Source organism: Ochotona curzoniae, unplaced genomic scaffold (assembly GCF_017591425.1).
Source record: "Ochotona curzoniae isolate NIBS_2020 unplaced genomic scaffold, NIBS_Ocur_1.0 contig_2210, whole genome shotgun sequence".
Lineage (NCBI taxonomy): Eukaryota > Metazoa > Chordata > Mammalia > Lagomorpha > Ochotonidae > Ochotona > Ochotona curzoniae.
In genome coordinates, this window is record NW_024465369.1 from 39,447,106 (window position 1) to 39,471,864 (window position 24,759).

General features: G+C 37.8%; 1 protein-coding gene across 4 annotated transcripts in view; it reads right to left on the reverse strand.

Moving 5' to 3' along the window:
* Positions 1–5,644: 5,644 nt before the first annotated feature.
* Positions 5,645–24,759, reverse strand: part of ZNF385B (zinc finger protein 385B) — a 292,597-nt gene continuing 273,482 nt past the window's right edge. For all 4 annotated transcript variants that reach the window (XM_040972125.1, XM_040972127.1, XM_040972124.1 and 1 more), the window contains 4 exons: positions 10,380–10,625; positions 9,043–9,221; positions 8,428–8,529; positions 5,645–7,116 (listed from right to left, as the gene is read on the reverse strand). In XM_040972125.1, the coding sequence (XP_040828059.1) occupies positions 6,898–7,116; positions 8,428–8,529; positions 9,043–9,221; positions 10,380–10,625 (746 nt within the window). In that variant the 3' untranslated portion in view covers positions 5,645–6,897. The remainder of the gene's footprint in view (positions 7,117–8,427; positions 8,530–9,042; positions 9,222–10,379; positions 10,626–24,759) is intronic.

Consider the following 24,759-nt stretch of genomic DNA (forward strand, 5'->3'; position numbering starts at 1 on the left):
CTGAAAGGCAGAGTTACAGACAGTTCTCTCTGGTGTTTCACTGCCCCGTTGGCCACAAAAGCCAGCACTGGGCCAGGCCAGCTGGGAGCCAGGAAATCCATCCAGGTCATCCAAAGGGGTAACAGGGGTCAAAGTACTCAGCCATCTTCTGCTGCTTATACAAGTGCTTTAGCAAAGAACAGAATCAGAAGTGGAGAAGCCAGAACTCAAATTGGAAAAAATATGGGATGCCAGCATGGAAGGCTGTAGCTTAGCCTGCAGCACAGCTCTGGTCCCAGTAAAATTCGAGGGACAAAAACGACACTTCACTTCTTCTCTCTGCTTTCTTTCTTTTCTTTTCTTTTCTTTCCTTTCCTTTCCTTTCCTTTCCTTTTCTTTTCTTTTCTTTTCTTTTCTTTTCTTTTCTTTTCTTCTTCTTGTTTTTTTGGCTTCTGTATTTGTACTAACATACTTTAAATGTATTTTAAAATCACAAGCTTTAAGCAGCTACTAAATAAACAGTTGAACAAGTTAAAAAAGACTACTGTTCTGTAAAAATATAGACAAGGGCTATATATAATCAAATCACAAGATGCCAATTTCATTCACAGACATCCCCACCCCCTTTTTTAACTCGGTATATTAACTACTGCAAATCAGAGAAAATTTTTGTCTTATGTCTGGCAACTGTTCACTGGATAAAGAAAATGTGATATACATGTATATATACTTATACACATGTGTGTATATGCATATATATATATACACGAACACACACACACATATAAATATATATAAAATAGAATCCTGTCTTTTGCCAACAAAATGTATGCAAAACTGGGGACCATTAAGCTTAGGAAAGAAGAGAGATTGCCTTTTCAAAATCTTCATATTGGCTTAGTTTTCCTTTTTGTTTTCTCATTCTATTTTATGAGCTCTCTGCATAGCAAGAACAAAAACTTTTAAGTTATATGGATTGTATTTTGCTTAGCTGATTTTGTTTAAACGCTTTTTATAGTATTTTTCAGGTTTTATTTTACATCAGAAAGACCTATTATTATTTTTTAGAACTATTATTTTTAATATCAGGAATAACAAATACATTTGGATCTCTATATTGTATTTTTCTTAAATTGAATGTAAGACTTATAAAATTCAATTATACTTGATATGTTGGCTTTATTAATTTGGTGCTACTTGTAATTTGGTGTTACTTGTGTTTGAATTATGTTTTTTGAGAACAGAAACATAAAATTAATGTTTGCTATTTCTCCTCAATGATATTTTCTCTGAGTCTATGTCACCACAAAAAAGCAGAAATTTGCCAGTTTAAAAGAACCTTACCTAAAATTTGGAAATTCGAAACAATAAAAGTATTGGTCTTACTTTCTCATTTATTATGAGAACTTATATATCATAAGTTAAAAAAACATTTTCTTGTTTGATTTTATTGGCTTCTGGGAAGCTCCCTGTTGAGTTAGATATCATTACAGTACAATGATCTGTATTCACAGTGATAATATTTTAATGATAATATATGTATTTTGTGAAAATACTAAGGCTATAAGAAAGTGAAATAAGTTTTTTTTTCTGATAAAATCACAGAATCAATATGTATATGGCATGATCAAGATTTGAATTCCAGTTTTTTGAGGACAAACTTTTATTCTATTTAATTCTACCATACACTAAGTTTTTATTTTTCAGCATAGTAGAAACGAAAAGTTGGAGTTGCCCACAGCCTATGGAACTATATCATAAAATAATAAAATAAAATAAACAAATAATTTTTAAAAACCCTGTAAAGTACGAGCTGAATTTAAATCATTGGTAGATAAGCCAATCCTTCAGGTGAAGAAGAGGTATTTTCACCACACCTACACAAGGAGTGTTGTTGGAGAAGCAGAAGTTCGATGCATTTTGTGGACTTAAAGCTAAGTTAGAATACATTCTACTGTTATTTTGGTGTTGCTATTTTAGCCAAAGAGATGAGGGCAATTCTCAAGCCAAGTTTCATAGTGCTGAGAACCTGCAGGGTCATTTTGTTGAAGAATCCCTCCATGGGCCTAATTACCGGAGGAAGGAAGGAAGCAAACATGAGCATTCCCTGGGGAACCTGTTCTTGCATTCAGACTTCCTCTCCAGCACCAAGTTATCAGAAACAGATTTTCCAAAGTGTCCATATTACATCTGATATCAAGGGCCGTTAAAAAAGCAAGCAGCATCTGATACAAGGAACACTCTTAAGAGAGGTCAGAATCCACATGGTCACCAGAGAGGTGAAATGAAGTCCTTCTCTCTGGTTGGCATCTTAGAGAGTAGATACCCATTTCCCAAAAGATACCTAAGACTCAGAATCTTAGCACAATAAAACTTCTGTCTGATGCTCCATTTGCTCTTACTTCTTGTTCCCCAACCCCAGAGGGATCTTCTTGATTCATTTCACTCATGAACTTTAAGGCACATTCTAAAACAAAATTCTACATGACCATGTTTATTTCTTCTCTTGAAAACCAGAGCTTTTTTAGCATAAAGGAAGGCAAGATCAGAGGAGGCGTATTTGGTGCATAATGAAAATGAAAATTCTGTTTTCTCCATTCACTACAGTTTGAGTTGCTAATCAGGTATCAGCATAGTTTCAACTAGGAGGCATTTGCACCTACATTTTCCTCTGTCTATGCCTATCCAATATCAATTCATCATTGACTCTTTACACAACCCAAATCTCTCCTTGCTACTTCTGAGTGCATTTCATCATGTTCTTTTTAGCAGGTTCATGGCTCACTTTTTAATACCCAAGAGGTCACTTCTGCTCTGAAGCTTCATAGTAGTTGAGAGGAATTCTGAGAAGAGTTGCCAGATTTGATAAATAACTTCAGATAAATAAGGAATTCAATTATGCTGCATAATACATTTTGGTCAATGATGTGCAGAATGTATACCGGTGGTTCCGTAACACTGTAATGGAGCCAGTTTCTATGCCTGGTGACACTGTACTCATCACAACATCACAGGGCATTGCATTTATTCATATTCCTTGTGGTGAAGTTGGTATAGACAAACTCACTGCACTGTCAAGCATGTGAAACACAGCTCACATAGGCACACTCAGTGCACAGTTTACTGTGACAGTACGTATTGTTACAGCTGTAGCAGCTTCAGACACCTGATGGGTGTTATGTGCCTTGATGGCATCAAGAGGTTGCATGGCATGAGGGATCTGCACCCCATGCTGTGTAAGTATAACCTCCAGTGTCTACACGATGTGATTGCCTAATGAAATGCTTCTCAGAACATACTCTCATCATTAAGTGATACGTGACTATAATCTTTCAGTACAGATTACGTACTGCGTATTTACTTTTGAGAGATACTTTTGCTATCTGGCAATATCATTCTAAAATTCTTAAAAATAAGTTTCACTTAATAATGATGGCTATATCTGAAATTCCAATTTAACAGAATTTTTATATTTTTATCTGGCAATCCTAAGGCCAATTTTCTGCTTCTACAGAGAACAGATCTGGATGGTGTTGGAGAAAGTTGCTCGCTGTTTAAGCTTTTACAGTAAGTAGAGTAGATTAGCAATCTTTCTCCATTATAAATGCCACAGAAAGAGATATAGGTTCAAATGTACGTATTCTCTCAGGGTGGACACACTCTGGCACCTCAGAATCCGGGTGGATAGTAAGATGAATATTAAGAGAGATCTTTTAAATAGTGTTTTCTAAATCATTTCTTGAAGCTTCCTCTGAAGGCATGTATTTTAATTTGTTACTCCTTTTGTGATTCCTCCCACAGGTGATTTTAAAAATCATAATTCTATAAATCTAATCACTAACTTCCCAGGCCTATTTAAGTATTGACATTTTATGTTTGCAAGTTTTTATGAGATGTAGGATAATATAAAGATAAATCAAATATAATTGCCACTGAAATCTATAAAAATTGAAATAAAGGGCTCTCCAAAGCATTAAACTGAACACAAATCTAGTACAATATCAATAAATAATACCTGACGACTCCACAAGTTAGCTATAACTAATATTAGCTAGAGTTCTAATGACTCATATATATATATATATTTTAAATCCAGTCATGGGGCTGGCACCCTGGTGAGGCAGGTAAAGTTGCTGCTTGCTGAATCAGCATCATATATGAGCGCTGTTCCAGTGTCAGCACCTGCACTTGTGATTCAGCTTTGTGCTAATGTGCCTAGAAAAACAGGGGAGGATGGTCTAGGTGATCGGACCCCTTCCATTCACACGGGAAATCTGGAGGAGCTCCTAGCCCCTGGTTCCTGGCTCTGCACTGGCCCAGCTCTTTCTGTTGTGGCCACTTAGGGAGTGTACAAGTAGATGGAAGATTCCCATTTTTTCCCTCTTTTTGTAATTTTGTCTCTCAAAGAAAAAAAAAACTGAAAAAGATCTAGTTATGACTATCAAACCGTAACCCTATTAGATCTGAAAATAATCTCATCATAAGCCTGAAATAGTAAGGTTAACAATTTCAAACAGTTGAATGACCCTTGATAAAGTCTATCACCAGATTTCTTAGCTATAATGCCATCTATTGCCCTTACATTTTTAGAAATAAGAATTTAAGTCCTACAATGAAATCAATTTTCTCATTTTTATAATATGACATGGCTTGGTCTTAGAATGGGTAAAAAGGGGATATGTAATAGTTTTGTTTCCACTTTCCTCCAAACTCTCTAACACTATAGTAGGTTAACGAAGGAGGCCAATCTTGTTCTTAATGCTGAGCTGTGACAGCTAATTTTGTTTCCCTTGTATCTAGATTGGTTTTGAGTTTCTCTGTCAGTGAAGTAGCTTTGAGATAATTTCACAAGAAGACAAACAAAACAAAAACACCTTTTTTACTTCTTCCCAGGCCTCTTAAAATGCTATTTTTGGTATAATGAAAACCAGAGAGGCTGGGTGGCATGTGGCTTGTTCTAGTAGAGCTAAACCTTCTAGTCATTTCCCCTTGGGCAAATGTGAGGGAAGCCATCTTATGCCTTCCAGCCAAGCCCATCTGCCAGCTGAACCCTACCAAGAGAGTTCTGTCAATGCCATGGAAAACAGAACAGCCCAGCCAAATCCTGCTTGGATTCAACACCATGAACTCCTGGCATAACAGAATGATTATTTTGTACTACTCAAATTTGGAGTATATGACTAAGCAGCAGTAGGTAACCAGGAAAACTACACAATGCTGAGTGATGTGCTGATAGCTGATTAGAATCAAGCAGAAGGAAAGAAGTCTAGATTGACTCGAAAAGGTAAGAGGGGGACACAAAAAACAGTCAAGAAATGATATGGACATCAATAAGAGAGGAGCTAGGAATTCAGGGGTCATACAGCTAGTTTTGAAAAAAAAACCCTAAATCCACAAACATGTGGCAGGCTGCTACCATGACTTTGGACAAACCCACAACTTTGGCCAACTTCTTTAGAAATTCAGGGAGAAAACAGCAGTGAAGTTTCACCTCAGGCCGGTACTATAAACAGTAATGAATCAACATGATAAATAACAGTTTCCAAGAATGAAAAGGTGGTACATATAAAAAGCAGTTTGTACTTATGAAAGATCCATCATGCGATTTCAAAGTCATTGTCATGGGAGAAGGTAACATTGAAAATGCACACCAATTTTTATTTTCTGTACTTTTATTGAAAAGGTACATTTAAAAAAATACACAGACATTTTACCATTTACAGATTGCAGATAAAGATGCTCTAAAAGTGTTCACTCTATTTTGTTGATTTACGATACCTCTTGCCCCCGGATATCACAAACATTCCAGTTTTGTTGATATCAGCTTAGAAAGGGGGGCATAAGAGCATGGCCTGCAACAGACTCAGTGAACAGAAAGACAAATTGTTCAATTATAAATTTTTTTTATCTTCTGTACATTATTGCATTAGGGAGCCACAAAATTATGTAGCATCATTACAAATGAAAACAGGTTAAAAATGAAGATAATTACATAGAAATACATGAATTCATTGTCTTCTTGCAGAATGCACAAGAGGTGCAAAAATGTGCAATTTAGGAAGCTCTGTTTCTGTTTGTATACGTTTGCTTAGCAACTCAAACTGGTAAGGAAGCTACAAAATAAGTTAAAGAAAAAATAGCACATAGGTAGTAATTATAGCTATGTCATATGGCTTTCTATTTTGTTTAAATATCTCCAAATAAAGTGTGAAATAAAGAAAATACATATCTTTTGTTCTCTTCAAGAGAAAATGCAAAACTACTTTGCTTCCTAACATTTACACAGCAACTAAAAATGTTGAAATCAGACAAGAAATACAGGTCTAGTACTACACAGGATACAACAGTACTCGGGTCTAAAACAGTACACAATCCCTGTCAACAAGAGCACACCAGAACGAAGATGTTGTGATCCATTAGTGAGATGGTATTCACAAGTCAGCACTTGTGTTCATCAATTTTTGTTCCACGCTAGGAGATGCTCACCCACTTGGATTCCAGAGTTATTTACAGACATCAAGGAAGATCCTAGTTTTCAAGTCTGTCAGGAAAATATTCCATATTGTTTCAAAGCCAGATCATGCCCCGTGAAAAAAAAGAATTTTTTGTTGTTGTTGTTGCTCTGACCAATACATTTTCAAGAAACCAAATGTCTCAGATACACAATTTGAATGGAGCTGGGGCCAGAAACAGGGAGATAGACTATGTTGCTCAGATTTCCTAAATGACAGGCAAGGACCACAAAAACACGCTTGAATCTAGGGATCTGTTCTTTGGAGCTGGGGCTTGGGGTGGTGTGTGGTGCAATGCGGGTAGCTGGGGGTACTTACTGCACACAAAATGCCTAAACTGCTGAATCCTTTTGGCTTTCCTTTTCAGCCTCCCTACTGGCCTCAATCATCTTGGGACTTGCAGACATCAGTAGGGAGCAAAGAGGATGGAGGCTGGAGTGGCACGGATGGGCCCGTGCCCAGGCCTCAGGAGAGCAGGAGGGATGGCTGGAGCCTGGAAGAGCGAGGCAGAAGGCCTGGGAGGAAGTGACAGTGCCGAGGACACAGCCGCAGCTGCCGCCAGGGGCGAGGACAGGAAGGCAGGGGCCAGAGGCTTCATCATATCTTTCTGGAATGCAAGTTTTGCCTGATGGATGGAGCACATCAGGAGTGGGGTGGTTAGACTTTCACATCAGTACAAAACACCTTCCAGTAAAAAAATAAAAAATCCCCCCAAACCCCTTCACTCTCACAAGGCAAGAATTGTTTGTTTTCACAGAACAATGTATGTGAATGTTCTGTGGGCATAACTTTCTTTCGATTTGTTTTTCTTCCCAGCCCTGATCTGGTGGCCTTCGCTGCTGGGGAACTGGGCAGAGGAAAGTCTCTCTGGGTAGATACTAAAGTGATTTTACAGTTGCTGCCCAGAAGGAAGTAAACATCTTCAGAAAGTGCTCGCTAAGGCAAGGGAGTTCCACCAATGTTCACACTTGTCTTCAACCACCAGACAGCCTGGGGAGTATGCTGCCTTGCTTTGACCGGACCCTGCCCTTCCCTCAGCTTTGCTGCACTAAGGTTAGGCACGCAGCGGCTCAGCATCTAACAGTCCAATCAAGTGACAATATAAGCAGGGTCAATTTACACCACTGTGGCTGGCCACTTCATCCTTAAAATATCACATCCAAATCAAGTTTCTGATGAGAAAATGTCTTTTGAAAGCCACCACAGGCAATCGGCAGGAGCTTTGCCAACTGGCTCTGCTTAAGGCAGGCAGCACCTGCTTGTGGCCCCAGGTGAAGGCTTTGGAGAAGCCAGAAGGTAAGCTCAGTGGACAATCCCTGCTTCATCCTCAGACTGAACCCTGCCCTGGGAAAAGTCCTAGGAAACTGAAATCCATCCACCTGACTATTTTCCCGATACCTATTGTTGGAGCCCTAAGGTATGTTTGCAAAGAAACATAATACAGTGCTACTGAGGGCCTCTGAGAACCGGCTGATGACCGACATGAGTGCCAGAATGGAACAACAGAGTAACGTAAACAATCAATATGCTCTCTTGCAATAACATACAGAAAAAGTGGCAGAAAACAGGGAGACACTGTCGATGGATCTTTTCTCTAACAAAAGTGATCCCATTTCCCGGCTCAACATGATTTAGAATTCCTCAGGCATTTGTCACAGTTTCCTAGCCTTTCCTTTCTGTCCTAAAGGGGGTTTGGTGAGGTCTTGATACAGAGTAAATTATTAGCTCTGAAAGAGATTCAGTTTCTCTTTTCCAGGGAGCTTTATTCAAGCTGCCATACAGCAGGAGGCAGGCAATGCATGCTGGAACTTCTGTCTATGGGGCTATTTAAATTCCAAACTTGCAGCAGCATCGATCCCTTCCTTCTCACCCACAGTTGCTGCCCTGTTCTGTAACGATGCCCCACAAAACAGGAGAGCAGGTGCTGCGGACTTACTGCTAGAATGCTTGGGCTCCGCTGCAGTTTGTTGTAAGGGCTGTATTTCGGCTTCAACGGCTTCCCTGCAACTCGATCTTTATGCCTTCGGCTAGAAATGTGCTGAAAGAGGTTGGAGCGTATTAGCCGAGTCCCCGTAGGATGCATTTTCTAGAGGTAGCTGGCTCTTCATTCTCAGCTCGAGGCCCATACTTCCCAGACGCATTGGGATAAAACCATCACCCTAAGACTTGCTCTCCCCAGGCCCTCTCCCATCTCTGTGGCCTCGCTAATTTGGCCGGGTGTGAACACTGTAATTGGCAAGTCTGTCTCCCCAGACAGGTTTGGAAGAATAGCTTAACACTTCAAGGAGCATACGAGACGCCTCTGTTCCATGGAAGCTCCAGGTGACTGTTGTGTTTAGCCCTCTATCTGTAAAAATGGCCTGCAACCAGGCATTTAGTATAATAATTTTTTTCTCTTCCATAGAAGTCATGTGTTGCATATGTGAAGCATCCCATAAAGCTTAGCAAGCATCATCTTGAGTATAGTGAGAACTATTCCACAGATGACAAGATACACAATCCAGGGCTGACCCCTAAAAACACTGAACATTAATGCACAAGGTTGCATTACCTGTTTGAGTTGAATTTCTGAATTAACATGAACATCACAGATTTCACAATGAAATGTCTTGTTCTGTAGTCCTGAGCCCTTACTGCCATTCTGCATCTTTAATCGTGATCCGGGTCTAGGGTAGGACTTAATTGGACCAGCCCCATTGCGTGCCTCAACCATGGTCTTGTGTTTAGATCCTGCAGTAGGAAGAGATATTTATTTATTATTTTTTTAAAGATTTATTTTATTTTTATCACAAAATCAGATATACAGAGAGAGGGAGAGACAGAGGGGAAGATCTTCCGTCCGGTGATTCACTCCCCAAATGACCACAGCAGCTGGTGCCGCACCAATCTGAAGCCAGCAGCTAGGAACTTCTTCCAGGTCTCCCACATGGGTGCAGGGTCCCAAGGCTTTTGGTTGTCCTCAACTGCTTTTCCACAGGCAGGGAGCTGGATGGGAAGCGGGGCTGCTGGGATTAGAACCAGTGCCCATATGGGATCCCTGAGCACCCAAGGCAAGAACTCTAGCTGCTAGGCCACTGCGCTGGGCCAAGGAAGAGCCGTTTTTTATACAGCTATTTAGGAATGATATGGAGCTGTGTTTTCCCAGTTTTTCCTCATACTGAAGTTCCTAATTTTTAAAGAAAACACTATAATGTGGATTATCAATTTTGTATATTTTTATTATAAAAATGGAAAACCATAACAACATATAGCAAAGAAAATATGAAAAATATACATAGGCTTGAGAAAATAAAGATGATTCATATATTCACTGCTTGATGGTAATTACTGTTATCTTTTTAGTATATTTATTTTCAAGTTCTTTCTTATGTGTGTTAATATTTTCAAACTGAATCACAAAAAGTGTCTTGAAAATTTTACATATCAGATCATGTACATATTTTCTTACCATTACATTAGTGTCTGAGTAATTAGTGTCTGTAATATGCTATTACATTGGGTTAATATACTTGGTTCATTATTTTCTTTAATGAAGTTTTATGCTATTTCCGTGACTTTTTTTTTCCCTCTTGAAATTGTGTTGCAGCAAACACTGTGCTTAAATATTTGTTTTCATCTCTGGCATTTTAACCAAATATGATTTAGAGATATTAGATGTTTTTGGGGCAATAAAGATTAGGAAAATATGTACCTCCAACGTGCTTTTGCCTTGCTGCAAGAATTTCTGAAATCATTCTGATCATACTTTTCTAAAAATCACATCTTTGTAATAAAACAGTAGAGAAGACATTGAACAAAACTAATGAAACTGTAAATGTCAAGGTGTTCTAGCGGAAGAAGTTCAATTATGTTATAAACATTGTTTAAATTCAAAGAATAGCTGCTTACCTGTGTTGTGTGCCTCTAGCTGTGACAGGGAGTTCACAGCCACTTTGCATAGTGAACAATAAAGTAATTTTTTGGCTTTTTCTTCTTCTGACTCAGTAACAGTACCAGGAGCTCCATTTGTGCTCTTGGAAGGAGAGGTGGCTGCTCCAGGTGGCAGGGCTGTGGCGCCAGATTTGAGGAGATATGAGCCACTTTCAGAGCTTGATGGCTGACTGGAACTACTGCCTTTTAACTTTCCTTTATCTTCTAAGAGAAGCATATAAAAATGTTAGTATAGCCTCATGCGTCACATAAACATAGAGAGATAACCATACAGAAATTAAAAATAGATTCAATATGCAGTCTGTACTCCAGTACAGATTTTGTGGAGCTTGATTTAAAAAATTTCAAGACATTAGTTTCTGTAATAGGATACTCGAATATCAGGATGACTTATGAAAAATGATTTTGTTCTCCATCTTGGAGCAAATAACTTTTTGTCTGATACCCTTGAGTTGTAAATTATTTTCCAGGGAAATCTTTAACATAATGAACCAGCTACCCACCAATATTTTCATGGGTATGATGGTAACATGAAAGAAGTCATTAGGCATTGTTAATTTCATTTGATACATTTTAATTCTGACAGATATAAGATCATATTTGTACCAAGTTAAGATATTTTTTAAAAATCTATTTGAAAGAGCTTGAGAGAGCAAGCAAGCTTGTGCAAGCAAGGGGGAGAGACAGACTCAAGAGACAGAGAAGTCTTCTATCCACTACTTCACTCTCCAAATGGCTTCAACAACTGGGGCTGGAAGGAACTGTTTCTGGTAGTCTTACTTAGGCGACAGAGGCCTAAGCAGTTGAGTCATTTTCCACTGCTTTCTCTGATGCAACAGTAAGGAGCCAGGTCAGAAGTGGAGCAGTTATGACTCAAACCAGCATCCATATAAAATGCTGGAGCTGCAGGCCATTGCTTTACCTACTATGGCCCCAAGTTAAGATTTTAATTTTAGGTTGTGGATAGTGGGGAAGTCAGACACATGGGTAATTTTGGTTATAATTAGTTAGGTTTTGCTGCTCTTTGGCAGTACAATTTACTCAAAAGATGAGTTAAGGATTCCATTCATTGTGCTTATTAATTACTGCCAGTCTAAATCAAAAGTTTTAAATCATGGCATTATTCACAAGCATAATATAAAGAAAGTTAAATCAATGAAGGACATGTTGGCATTTTTGCCCATGCAGCTACTAAATGTTTGTAATCCTCAAGGTCTATGTGCAGGATATGAGGGGTGAGAATGACTTTAACAGAATTTAACTCACTGGAGTTCATTTACTATTCCAGACAGCCATGTTCAGGGACTCCTTTGGGAAAGAAACTAGAGGTCTATAGCCAAGAACAAAGTCTTTTCACAAGTTTAATCCTCATAGGATTGGCACTCTTGGAAAATGTCTATAGAAATGTTGATTAACACTCATTAAGATAGAGGAGGAGAATCCAAATATATCCTTGTTAACTGTCCTAACTATTCTGTAATTATATATATTGCCCTAGGTGACCAAGAGAGAAGGAATGACAAGAGAAGATCAATGCAGTGTTTCTGTTATATAACTCTGCATATGAGCAAACCAAAGCCTTCAGGAATCACAAAAATGGAAGAGGATCCTATTTCTTTTGAGATATAAAACAAAGCATAATTGAATTTTGGGATCAGCAATCTCTGAGAGTTTTATCTATGCAGGCTGAGACTGGCCAAGCAGGAGAGTGAAAGCAACTCCTCTTGAGTGTTGCTGGGAACAGGTGAATGCTACAATCTTTTCTTCTCCTTGATTTCACATTCTATACTTCTTTTCAGCAAGTAGATGAACATTTCAGGTAGCCATGAAATATTATTTTAAAAGAAGGTCTTAGGCTATTATTAAACTGATTTCAATACATAAGAGGAGATAAATTAATTTTTCTTAATTGACAATAGCAAATTGCATCGGAGATTAGGTTCAGAACTCTTCCATCTATAAGGATTTCTCACACTGAATACATAATCCTATACAACCAGTAAATGTTGAAAAATATGTTAACTGCTGACAATGTTTTAGATGTACAAGAAAGTACTAAATAAAGGAGGTAAGGATTTTAAGAAAGTTACAGTTTAGCAGAGGAAATTACATCGTTATTCAGGGACCTCTAATTTATGGAAGAAATGGCAAGAGGCAGGGGAGCATGAAGCAAAAGGTGATGACCTCTGCTTCAGAAGAGACATATTTTTCATTAAGCAGTGGCATTTGGAAGGTTTTGAATGACAGAAGTGGATCAGCACAGAAGGAGAAAGGGAGTGGAAAGTGAGCAGTGAGAAGCAGCAGCAAGAGATGCTTAGGACTTAGAAACCTGTGAGTTGTCTTGGTGAGAACCAGATGGCTGAGCACAGAGCGGGCCACAAGTGCAGCAGTCAACTGGGCCAGCGGCAGAGGAAATCACACTATTAAAACACACAGTCAGGGTAGACACTTCCCTTTTAAAATATATTGAGAGGAGTAATGTGCTGAATAAATGCACGACTGAAAATTTAGGCTAAATTGTATTTTAATCCACTGTCCCTACCCTCTACACAGGCAGAGTCAATCGTGAAAACTAAAGCCAAACATTATGTGTAAAATCACATCCAGGGAGTGATTGATACCAGCTAGTCAGTTGAACACATCCTAAAACCAAGCGTATCACTGGTGCATTCATCTACTCGAATTGTGGCATTTCTTCTGGATGTATAAATGTACAAATATCAAAATCTATTTTCTTTTCAACTCAACTGCTTCATATTTTAAATGAAAACCAGTGTATTGTTTCTTTTTCTTTACTGGCATTTAAAAAATTCTTTTTATTTGTGTATTTGGAAGTTTAATTAATGAATGTTTACTTCTGTTTCTTTTAATAAAGATGCTTGTCATCTGGAATGTCTAGTCAATACACATCCCATTTTCAAGTATTCCCTCACCTAATGTTAATTAGTGGGTCTTCTGATTGTCTTAATTATTTCCTGATTATTCAAATACCTTTTAAAAAGTTTTATCTTCCAGGATTTTGAAGCAAATTTTTCTGAGCTACGCTGGAATTGTTCTTTGTAACAAACATCCAAGATTTATGTATCCAAGTGAATTTATTTCTTTAAGTAGCCACCTTGGGAGATTCTACATTGATTTGCTTATTTTTCAAAGCTCAAAATATTGAGACTCTTCTTATTGGAATGCTTTCATATTTAGTTGGTAAGCCATGCTATGGAATCCATCCTAATGTTAGTCGCCCATATTTCTTTACTCTACAACCTTTACTTGCATCCATCCACTTTATTCATCAAGCACAGAGAGGACTACAGTGCTAACACAAAAGGTAAAAAGAATGTGCCAGAGGAATTCCAACAGCAGTTAAAAAAAAAGTCCTGTTAGTAAATGGACCAGTTTTATCACTATAATCCAAAGAATATTTTGCCCACGATGTCTTTGAGGAATGAGACAGAGAGATTCAACAGAATAAGTAGGTAATCATTCTGGTATCCCCAATGAACTCAGATATTCAGTGAACTAGTTAAATAGAAGAGCACCTTGCAGATATTCAAGAGACTTGTCTGATCATTTCCTTAGGACAGTAAGCTATGATGAGAAATTGCTGGGACAATGAGCACATTTTTTTCAGATTTCGATACGTACTGACAAGGCCCTCCGGTACAGTTAATGCACGTTAATATTCTTAGCAACTTTGTAAGAGATTGTTGGCTTTCCTGTTTTCTTACCAAATGGATCATCACTGTCTACCATACCAACACATTACTATGGCAGTTCATTGTTTATTTGCTTTGTAATTGTTTTTCCTCTAAAGCAGCTGAATATCTTTGCATAAGGGTGATCATAATTGTATTTTATTGAAGTGAATGTTTAAAAATTGTTATTATTTCTGAAAAGGAACAAAAATTGCAAGATAAATACATTTTGAGAATTTAAAATTTCTACACTAAATAAGAAAGAGGGTTTAATAATAAAATTTTTATTCATAGCTGGTAATGTTAAGTTGATTAGAAGCTGAAATCAGACACAATCACTATTTAGAGAAATTTATCTTAGACATTGTAAAAAAATGTTAGCCTAATGAATGCCCTAGGCAATTGTATTTTATTGTAATGCTACAAATAATAGTAATAATTACAAATAAATGGATAACACTAATTGAGCACTCACTATGGACAAAGAAAAAGTGTTAGGAACTTGTACTCATTACTTACATCATTTATTTTTTACACAATTTCCAAATGAGATAGAAACTGTTACTGTCTGTACTTCTAAATATCTTTTTTTTTTTTTACTGAGTTACAACTTCATGTTTTGAAGAACATGCTGTTTTCTAGCATACATTTGTATAAACAGCACATATCTACACAGGGAGTGTCCACTATCCTAGGAGCTCTCTGAAGTCCCCAGTCAGCTGACACCCTCACCAATGGTCATCATCCTCTTCATCACAGACACTAATGTTACCTTGTTTCAAACTTCATGTAAATGGAGCCACACAACATGTTCTGTATCTGGCTTTTTCCATTCCTGGTAATGTTTGTAAGATTCATTTACACTGGGCCCGGCGCGGTGGCGCAAGTGGTTAAGGTCCTCGCCTAGCACGCCCGGGATCCCATATGGGCGCCGGTTCTAATCCCGGCAGCCCCGCTTCCCTTCCAGCTCCCTGCCTGTGGCCTGGGAAAGCAGTCGAGGACGGCCCAAGGCTTTGGGACCCTGCACCTGCGTGGGAGACCCGGAAGGGGCTCCTGGCTTGGGATCGGCATAGTATCGGCCCGTTGCGCTCACTTGGGGAGTGAATCATCGGATGGAGGATCTTCCTCTCTGTCTCTCCTCTCTGTATATCCGCCTTTCCAATGAGAAAATAATAAAAATAAATCTTTAAAAAAAAAAAAGATTCATTTACACTATTATTTATATTTTTTTCATTACTAGAGAGTATGTTATTATATGACTGTGACACAACTTATTTACATATTTTGCTAGTGATGAACATTTTAATGAACATTTTTAGGTCTGGGCTATTTTGAAAATGCTACCATGAACATTTTCATATATGTTTTTGGCAGACGAAGATACTCATTTAAATATATAAAACATATATATAAAACATATATAATATAATATAATATAATATAATATAATATAATATAATATAATATAATATAATAGTAGAATTGCTAGACCACGAGGTATTCACATATCTAGTTTTAGTGGATTCTTTAAACAATTTATAAAATAGCTACACCAACGTATATTTTTATCAGCAGTGTATGAATGTTCTGATTAGTCAAAGGCCTCTCTAACACACTTGGGTATCCTCTATCATCAGTCCTCTAGACGTTTTTTGGGGACTTGTTTCCATGGAAGTGTGATGGTCTCTCATGGTGGCTTTAATTTGTATTTCCCTAATGATGGATGATATCCAACACCTTTTTCATATTGTTATTGGCCAGCTGTCTTTGTTTTTTGTAAAGTGTTGAACTGAGTGATTTATGGAAATCTTTGTATATGCTCTTGAATAGGTGTCCTTTACCAGATGTACTGCAAACCATCTCCTAGGATGTGTGGGGCATTCTTACTCTAAATGCTGCAGTATGATAACTCCAATTCTTTAAAACAACAACAACAATAATAATCTTGATTTAACTAGATTAAGCGCCCTACATCGAGTGATATAACTAATAAATGGTAGAGTATGTATCCAAACACAGATTTCCTAAACCTTCAGCCAGTGCACCAGCCCCTCTTCTGTGTTCAGGAAGCCTGAGGCTAAGCATGCTCACTCTTAGGTATAATTTCTGGATGTTTGACACTATTGAACAAAAGTGAATAGATGGTAATACCTTTGCATAACTAAGTTATAGGATGCCGTGGAAAGCATAGTACATTATGTACAACACTTGGCTGACAGCTGGATAAGCATGGCTGTTTCTGTAATAGATCAGAATATGTCACTCTTACATATGTCTTTCTGGTATAAGAGTTATTTTGAGAAAGAACAGCCTGAAAATAGACTTAGCTTTCTAACTAAAGTTTTTATCTCTAAAGGAAGTCTTCCTCTGCAATGAAAAGCTATTCTAAATATCTAGAGATTCTTATCAATGGAGAAGGCACTGATTTAAGTCAGTAAACAGTCCTTGCCCAGGACTGGCTTTTCCAATGCCTTTACCTGTTCCAGCTAAAGAGGGTAGCTAAGCCTGAGTTCAAAGCCACTTCTTAGAGATGTAATCATTTCTGAGTATCTCCCATGTACACATAAGGTGCATTTATTAGCAAACTTCTATTTTCCTCTTGTTTATTTGTCTTTTGTTACAGAGTTCAGTCCCAAGCAAAAACTCAGAAAAGAGAAAATAAGTTTTTCTCCTCTAAAGTTGGAACTCTGTGTGCTTTCAAAAATACATCTCAAGCAAAAATCAGCATTGTTTTTATCTTCCTCTGAACTTTCACTTCTTGGTTCATTTCCCAAGAAGATTAATGGATACCCCAGATAAAGTCACCAACTTCCTGTGTGACATTAAATTTTTCTTGCATTTTTCCTATTCACATTGTGCCTTAACCTATCAAGCTGCACAAATAAAAACTATCATGATGTTTAAATCTTCACCATTTCACATAGGCCTTCAAACATCTTAATAAGAGAGAGAATGACAAGATATAGGTATCTATATTTGAAGCTATATGGTAATATAACCATTTTGAACAATATGTAGGGTTTTCAGCATGTTCTAAGGAAGTGTCCCCAATAAATATTTCCTTCCTAATAATCATCCATCTACTTAAATAATATTCATTTAGCATCTATGAAGAGGGTACTTCAGTTTCAGCTATCTGATCCCTTTTTTAGTTTTATGTTGTACATGGTTTCCATTGTGCATTTCTAATTAATTAAGTATATCTTTCTCCTGTTGATCTGCTAGCTGTTTATTTCATTGATAATATGATCAGACAAATAGTCTGGCAGATTAAGAGAGAAGTTTGGGTGAAATTTAGTTTGATTGCTGAGTCAGTGGAAAGGTAACATGATTCATGTTTTCCTAAGATCATTTTGATTGCTCCGACGACAGACTTCATAAGGGTATACACAGGGAGATTATTTAGGAGACGACTACAGTTGTCCACGAGAGAACACAGAGCTGCTTGGGCCAGCATGAAAGTAGCAGAGAACTGAGCAGCTGGTACAGAATATAGAGTTCAAGCTAGAATTAACTAGATGGGGACCATATAATGACTCAATTCCCATTTGGGTGCCAGTTCTATTGTCCTGGCTGCTCTACTTCCCATCCAGTTCCCTGCTTGTGCCCTGGAAAAGCAGCAGAAAATGGGACTCTGTACCCGCCTGGGAGACCTGGAATAGGCTCCTGACTCTTGGCTTCTTATTGGCTCAGCTCTGGCCACTGCAGCCATTTGAATAGTGAAGCAGCAGATGGAAGAACATTTTATTTCTACCTTTCCAACAAAAATAAACTCTTAATAATAATAATAATAAAGAATCAACTGGGCTTACTGGCTGATGACATGCATAACACAAGAGAAAGACAAGAATCAAGGGCCACAGCTATGGTCCTGGCATGAAAACGTGATGAAGCATGCAATGTGCCATTTACTAATTTGGAGATAATGATAGAGAAGATGCTAACAAAAAGTTCTGGCTTTTGGGCCTGAAAACTTGGCTATTCCTAACTGAACAATTCCATGCAAGGGATTTAAGTGATTGTTACTCTAATTTTTGTCATTTTATCACTGGTTTTAAGAACCCAGAATGTTAGAAAATTAAGGTGAGGGCTGCAGGTGGGAAAATAAAATGAAGTTGACAGTTTTGCAGGATATTTATATAATAAGGACAATGTCTGATTTCTGCCCCATACTTGGGAGCTGCTGTTCCTAAATCCACATCATTTATCGCTAGTACCAGGCTTTACAAGGAACTGACTGTAGCCAGCTTACCACAATTCCTGCTTGTGCAAGACAGGTGCCAAAATGATCTTACATTATTTTTGAGGGGTGAGATATTATTTGAGACATTATTTGTCATTGTAACTCTAAAAGAAAAAAAAACTGTATGATTTTAATATCATGTAACTTACTTTGAAATCAATTACTGTTTTTCCAAAGGAATCTGTGAAAAGCTGTGAGCCTTGCTAATTGATATTCACTGATGTTTTTTGAAGATAGATATTCCAGAAAATAATGGAGCCCTCAACTTGAGAAAAGCACTCAGGACCCCATGGCCACAACTTCAATAGAATTTTAATTTGTGTTTTTTGAAGTCACTGAAGGATGCTGCTTGTCAATTTATACCTCTTTTATCCCTTTTAATACTTCTCATGGTACTTAAAAGAATTGGACAGCAGAGATTTGCAGTGAAAGGACCACTGGCCACATGTTTTCCCATATTCACAAGCAGCCTAACATGTCATCATTATACCTCCCCCCAAAAGCAAAACCCAAAACAATGCCTATATATATTACTGTTAACATTCATTAAATCAAGTTAGCTCACTTTAGTAAAGAATTACGAAGTCATTCTCTCCTTTATATTCCTCCTTTCAGAGTAATAAGAAATTAATGGGTGCCAGTCAGAGCCCCTACATACCTAATTCCTCCCAGTGTTGTGCAGTCTTTTGAGAAATGAAGCTGAAAAGCCCATGAGGATTTATACCAGAATTCCCCCCCACCAAAAAACAAATTAACAAAACAAACAAACAAAAAACCTAGCACTACAACCAATTTGTATGTACACTGGTTCACAGCAAAAAAGACTTTGCCTCCTTTGTCTCCTTATCTACACATTTGACACAGTACAAATGATAGAAAGCACCAAGTGATGACAGACATTTTTAAGTCTGAAGTTGGAGCCCATTAAAATAGTTAATGGCCTCGCTAAAAAAGAAAACAAAGAAGCAGTAGCAGCAGCACATAAATTGAAGACGAGTCAATCTAATAGCTTGCAGTTCTTTGCAAAACACAGTAAGAAAGGTACAGATGTCAGAAAATCATCACTGGATCTTGGGATGTACAAGGAAAGTAGTATTTCTCTGTAATATAAAAGCTTTGCCCCTGTCTACGGGAGTGGGAAGAAAAGGCAACAAAGCTTATGACCATCAGCTAAAAGTTTGTCTCCATTTATTGGATGTTCTTCTTTTAAAAAACTATTTTATTTATTGAAAAGTAAGAAGCACTGACAGAGAGAAAGTAAAGGAGATGGAAAGAAGAAGGAAGAGGGGAAGTGGGAGAGGAAAGAAGAATGGGAGGGGTGGGAGAGAAATCTTCCATCTACTTCTTCACTCTCCAAATGGCCATGACAATTGGGGCTGGGTCATGCCAAAGCCAGGAGCCAGAAAGACCATCCTGTCCTCCCATTTGGGTGGCAGGGTGCCAAATACTTGGGAACTGAATTCGAAGTGGAGCAGCTGGGACTTCAACAAGCCCCATTGTCACAGGCTGTGGCTCAACCTGCTGAACCATGTTGCCAGCCACTGTCAGAATTTTTTGTTTTGAAAGGTTATGTGCTGAAAGATCTTGGACAATTTAGTAGTAAATGCTATGCACTATTTCAAAGATTTGTTTGGAAAACTGAGATTTCTTGACAACACAACAATCACAATTATTTAAAAATTCTAAAATGCTATGTAGATTAGATTTACTTAAGAACATATGTTCAAGAGCATAAATTACTGACAAAAATGGGGAGAAAATGATTACACATATAAAATATACTTATCAGCTTCCAGTGGAAGCTTTATCCTTTTTCTTAAGTTCCCTACTAATCTTCCAAACCTCTTATTAGTAAATACCAAATTTCCTGTTTCTTGCAGAAATGTAGAACCTGAATGGTGTCAGATTATTCCATCTTCTTCCTGTGCTTGGAGAAAAGATGTACATTTCGCCTTAAAGTCTACCTTCAACTACTGTATTTCTTCTTGGGTCTCTGTCTATAAAATCTTTACACATCCATGTTCCAAGTCATTCCCTAACTCAGTGCTCTCATGGGAGGAGTCTCCCACTTATCCTCTCTCTAGTGCTGAACCTGAAGTGCTGTGTGAAATGGCCTAGGAAAGTAGTGGAGGATGACTAAGGTCCTCGGGTTCCTGCACCTACATGGGAAACTTGAAAGAAATTCCTGGCTCTCATTGGTTAAGCCCTGGAAGTTGCAGCCATTTAGGGGTGAACCAGTGGGTGGAAAACCTCCTCTCTGTCTTTCCTTCTCTCTGTTATCCTGCTTTTCAAAAAAGATAAATCTTAAAAAAAAAAAAAAAAAAGATCTCCCTGAGAGCAGTGGCCATGACCATAACAAACATTCCTTTTTACCAGGTCCATGATTGTGATGTTTGTTAAGAGAACAAATCTGCCATTATTTCCTTTATTGGAAATACTACACAAACTTATGTGTAGAAAAAGCAATGTAATTCTGATAAATATAAGTAGAGCATGTGCTTCTTGCCAGAAAGCCTAACACACACGTGAAAAGATGATTACCATCAAAGTATAGCTAACACTCTTGGCAAGTAAGCTGGCATCCTATTGTCCGGCAAGGATTCTCATGGAATGATAAGTGTTCTCTTTGGAAATTTAGTAGAAGGCTTTCAACACAACAACCCACCTATGAAATATTCCATGTAGACAACACTAAATTCTGAGTTACCATCAATTAGGAAATTTGTATATTTTGCAATAATTTTCTTTAAGAAATTCCAAGTCAACAAAAATTAATAAAAACAAAAATCCATCAAACAAACAAAGAAAGAAATTCCAAGTTACTACACTGTGTAATACCTTCAATTTCCCCAGCTTTTTAAGTTACAGGAGTCCATCACAGAAGACATTACTACAAAGGCTTTTTTTAGGGGTGGTGCCATTTGTGAGTAATTCAGATCCCAAAGACACATAACCTAAGACCCTGGGAGTTCTTTGGTCACCTATTTAAGCTCCCTGAACTCAACACCTCATTCAGATTTAATTTAATTCCAAATGTTCCAATGGTTACTCAGCATAATACGCTACAGGCTGACTTATATTACAACACTTACTGGTCAGTGACTTCTTTTATTAGTCACAAGACTTTATGTTAGAAAATGTCTGATCTGACTCCCCACTTACTGGACCATCTTTGTGACTGAGTTGTCTGTATGGTTCATGACATTTTTGTTATGTTCCAGATGCATAAACTCCAAGCAGCCAAGGACAGGCATGGAAACTAGTTTAAAAAAAACTAGTTTTAAAATTCACAGATCACTAAAACATTACCCACCAGTTCAATCTGATGACAACTTTCTATCATATTTATGTTTGACTTTCATCCTTGGCTTTGATACCAATCTTGAGAGCAGAGAAGATTGTGGACATATTAAAGTGCTTTTTTACTGAATTAGAATTTGCATGTCCTCCCCTTAAAAAAAAAAAAACAACAACATGAACATGGCAATGAAAGCCTGTTCTTTTTACAGTTAACTTAGTCCCCTGAAAGTAAGATGACTCATATTGCAAGTTCAAATTGGGCCTTGCTTCCTCTACTTGAACTTTCATCCTAATTCACAATATTGCTTCTCTTTCCATCTGAAAGCTCATGTCCATCAGGTTCTGCCAGGCCTCACCTGGCAGCTATTTTATGGTCCAGTGCAATGTCAGTCATTGCCCTCCTTGTCTGTACACTGTGTGGCAGCTGCCCTGTTGTCCCTTGAACCACTTTGTTGGAGATTAGAAGCTGCCAATCCCAGATGCACCAGTGGTGTCTCCAGATTTCTCTACATGGAAATCTGGCAGCCTGCACTCTATATCCACGAGCTGGCATGGATATGTGTGAGCTTGTCAGCTTCTCTGAGCACACACAAAAGAGGGCTTGTTTGCTAGAGTTTGAGTCTAATGAACAGCTTTCTCTTTTCTGTGTAGCTTTCCAGCCATTTGACTTGTACAATGGAGAAATCATATTTCAACTCCTTTAGGCTGAAAAATTGCTCCCTATCCGATTTGTCACCAAGACATGTGAAACAGTTATTTCTGCGGCAGCTTTATTATGGAAAATAGAATAAGTAACTCATGTCCCTCAGATCAAGTTCCACAGGGACCAGGTCCAGTAGAGATTTAAAAGCTGGGAATGAGATTAAAAAGTAATTTTCTAGGTGGAATGAGAAACATGTTTTTTTTCCTTCAACGTAAAAAGTTCACTTCTTGACAAGTAACGCATTGGTATTCAGCTCTCCCCGCCCTCCTTGATGCAGAGACCAGAGAGGAGTTTGGTTTTGGCATTCTAGGCAGGGTGAGGTGCACACACAGACAGAAGGAAGGTTAGCCTGAGAGCTACAAAGGAAACAGAATCTTTCTTTATCTAGTCAGCCCCAAAACATTACTGTGTATGGAAAGCTGATTGTTTCAGGCCATTCCAGGTAGGCAGGAGCCAGGCTTGTATTTTTTCTGGACAAACCAGGTATTGCCTATTCTCAGAAGAACACACAGTTATTTAGGGGCCAGAATGCCAGTTATGAAGAAAGCTACCAAGCCATAAAAAAGTATTACTAAAATCCGGCTGCATTTTCACATTCCTAATCCAGCATTTGTGCCTAAATTCTATCTGCTGTTCTATTACAAAGTTGTCAAAATGAGCTTTACATTTGAGATCTACTGGTTATGGGGATAAAGTCTGTTGACCACAGCAAGTCAGCTCTAAAAAGTGACAGAATTTAGGATCTGAACCCCCAGATAGGTTTGCCTGGATTTCTTTCCATGCTACATTTCTCAGGAATGTTTGCGACATGGAGATATGTGATTGCGAGACTATAATCATAAGCTAATTGGACATGAAATGGGTATGGAATTTCATTGCAAACTATATGCCTCAGAATTACCTTGTATTAGGTATACAAGGTTTCTTGTATATAAATCTTAACGCCCCAGAGGAAGTGATTATTGAAAAATACAGCATAGGGAAAGTAGTGGGGAGAAAAACCCCAAATCCTGCTATACTACACAAGAGATAACTAAGGGATCTATGGACCTCAAGGGACCCATGAACTTGTATGTCAAAGAACATATTTTCATTTGCCCTCATTTTGAATTCAAACTTAATTTCCACTATAAATTTCCACTATAAATTAAGACAGCAAATTTAGAACTACCCTATAACTTTGTCATGAGCAGAAACCACATAGTCATTAGATATTTCAGCTGGTATAGAATGCCTGACTATTCCTAATGTTTATCACCAAATGACAGAGGGAAGACCTACTGTTGCTTCTACTGGTAGAGCACTGCCACTATATTATTATAACAAAAAGATAACAAATGCATCTAACTATATGTACTTTCTTTGTAAAACTGTACTTTCCATTTTACAAATGAAATAGTGTGAGAACAGCCTGTTTTCCAGAGGACTCAATGGTACAAAAAGAGGTGAAGAACCTCTGTGTTGAAATCCATAATTTCCTTGACTTCATGTCTGTTGTTCCCTAGTATATCACTCTTACCAACATCTTATGTTGCTGTCCTTGTCTTCACGCGCCCCTCCTTGCCTTTCATGTTTTACACTCTGTGAAGTACTGACTCCTCCGATGAGAATCCCCTTCCTTTCCACCTTCAAACCAGAGCTCTTGCTTGCTGACTGACTTCTTGCCTATTGGGCACAGACAACTTACACCTCCTGAACGCCCCTTCTAACACCAGTACATGTTTTTCTCTTATCAAGCCTGTCACCAGTTGTTGAGTATCTACCCATTCAAAGAGCAGGTTGCTATGTGGGCAAGGCCCAAGTCTGTGTAGTCCTCTCATATACTCAGTGCCTTAAATGATGCTGGGTATTCAGAGTGTCTCCATAAATATATGAAAGTACACAGATAAATCATTTTTGTATTGTCTGATTTAATATATTTGGTAACTTTCCAATGTATTATCTTCTATTTTATATGGTTCCTTTGTTTACATTAAAGTTGCACAATATTTATGTTTTAGTTTCCCTGGTACTGATTATCTTGTTTCTGTTGTTCATGAATACAAGCAGTGCTACAATGGGTATCTTCGTGAATAGTTTTTCACTTTCTTGCTTTCTATTTACAGTTATTTTCTTGGCATAGAATCTAGGAGGAGGAATTAGCAGATCCAGTGGCATGAACCTTTTAATAGTTCTTGATTTATTTTATAAAGTTGCCTCCCCAAAGTGTTTTTCCATTTACAATGCCCAAGTCATATAAGCAGAAAAACTTAATGAGTTTCTAAAATACTGTGCTTAAAAACATCTACTGGATATTAATCATTATGTCTTTTGCATTAGTTAAAGGATGGAAAAGATAGGCAAATAATATTTACTACATTTAAAATGCAGTCTATTAATTAAAATATTGAGTTTTCTTAT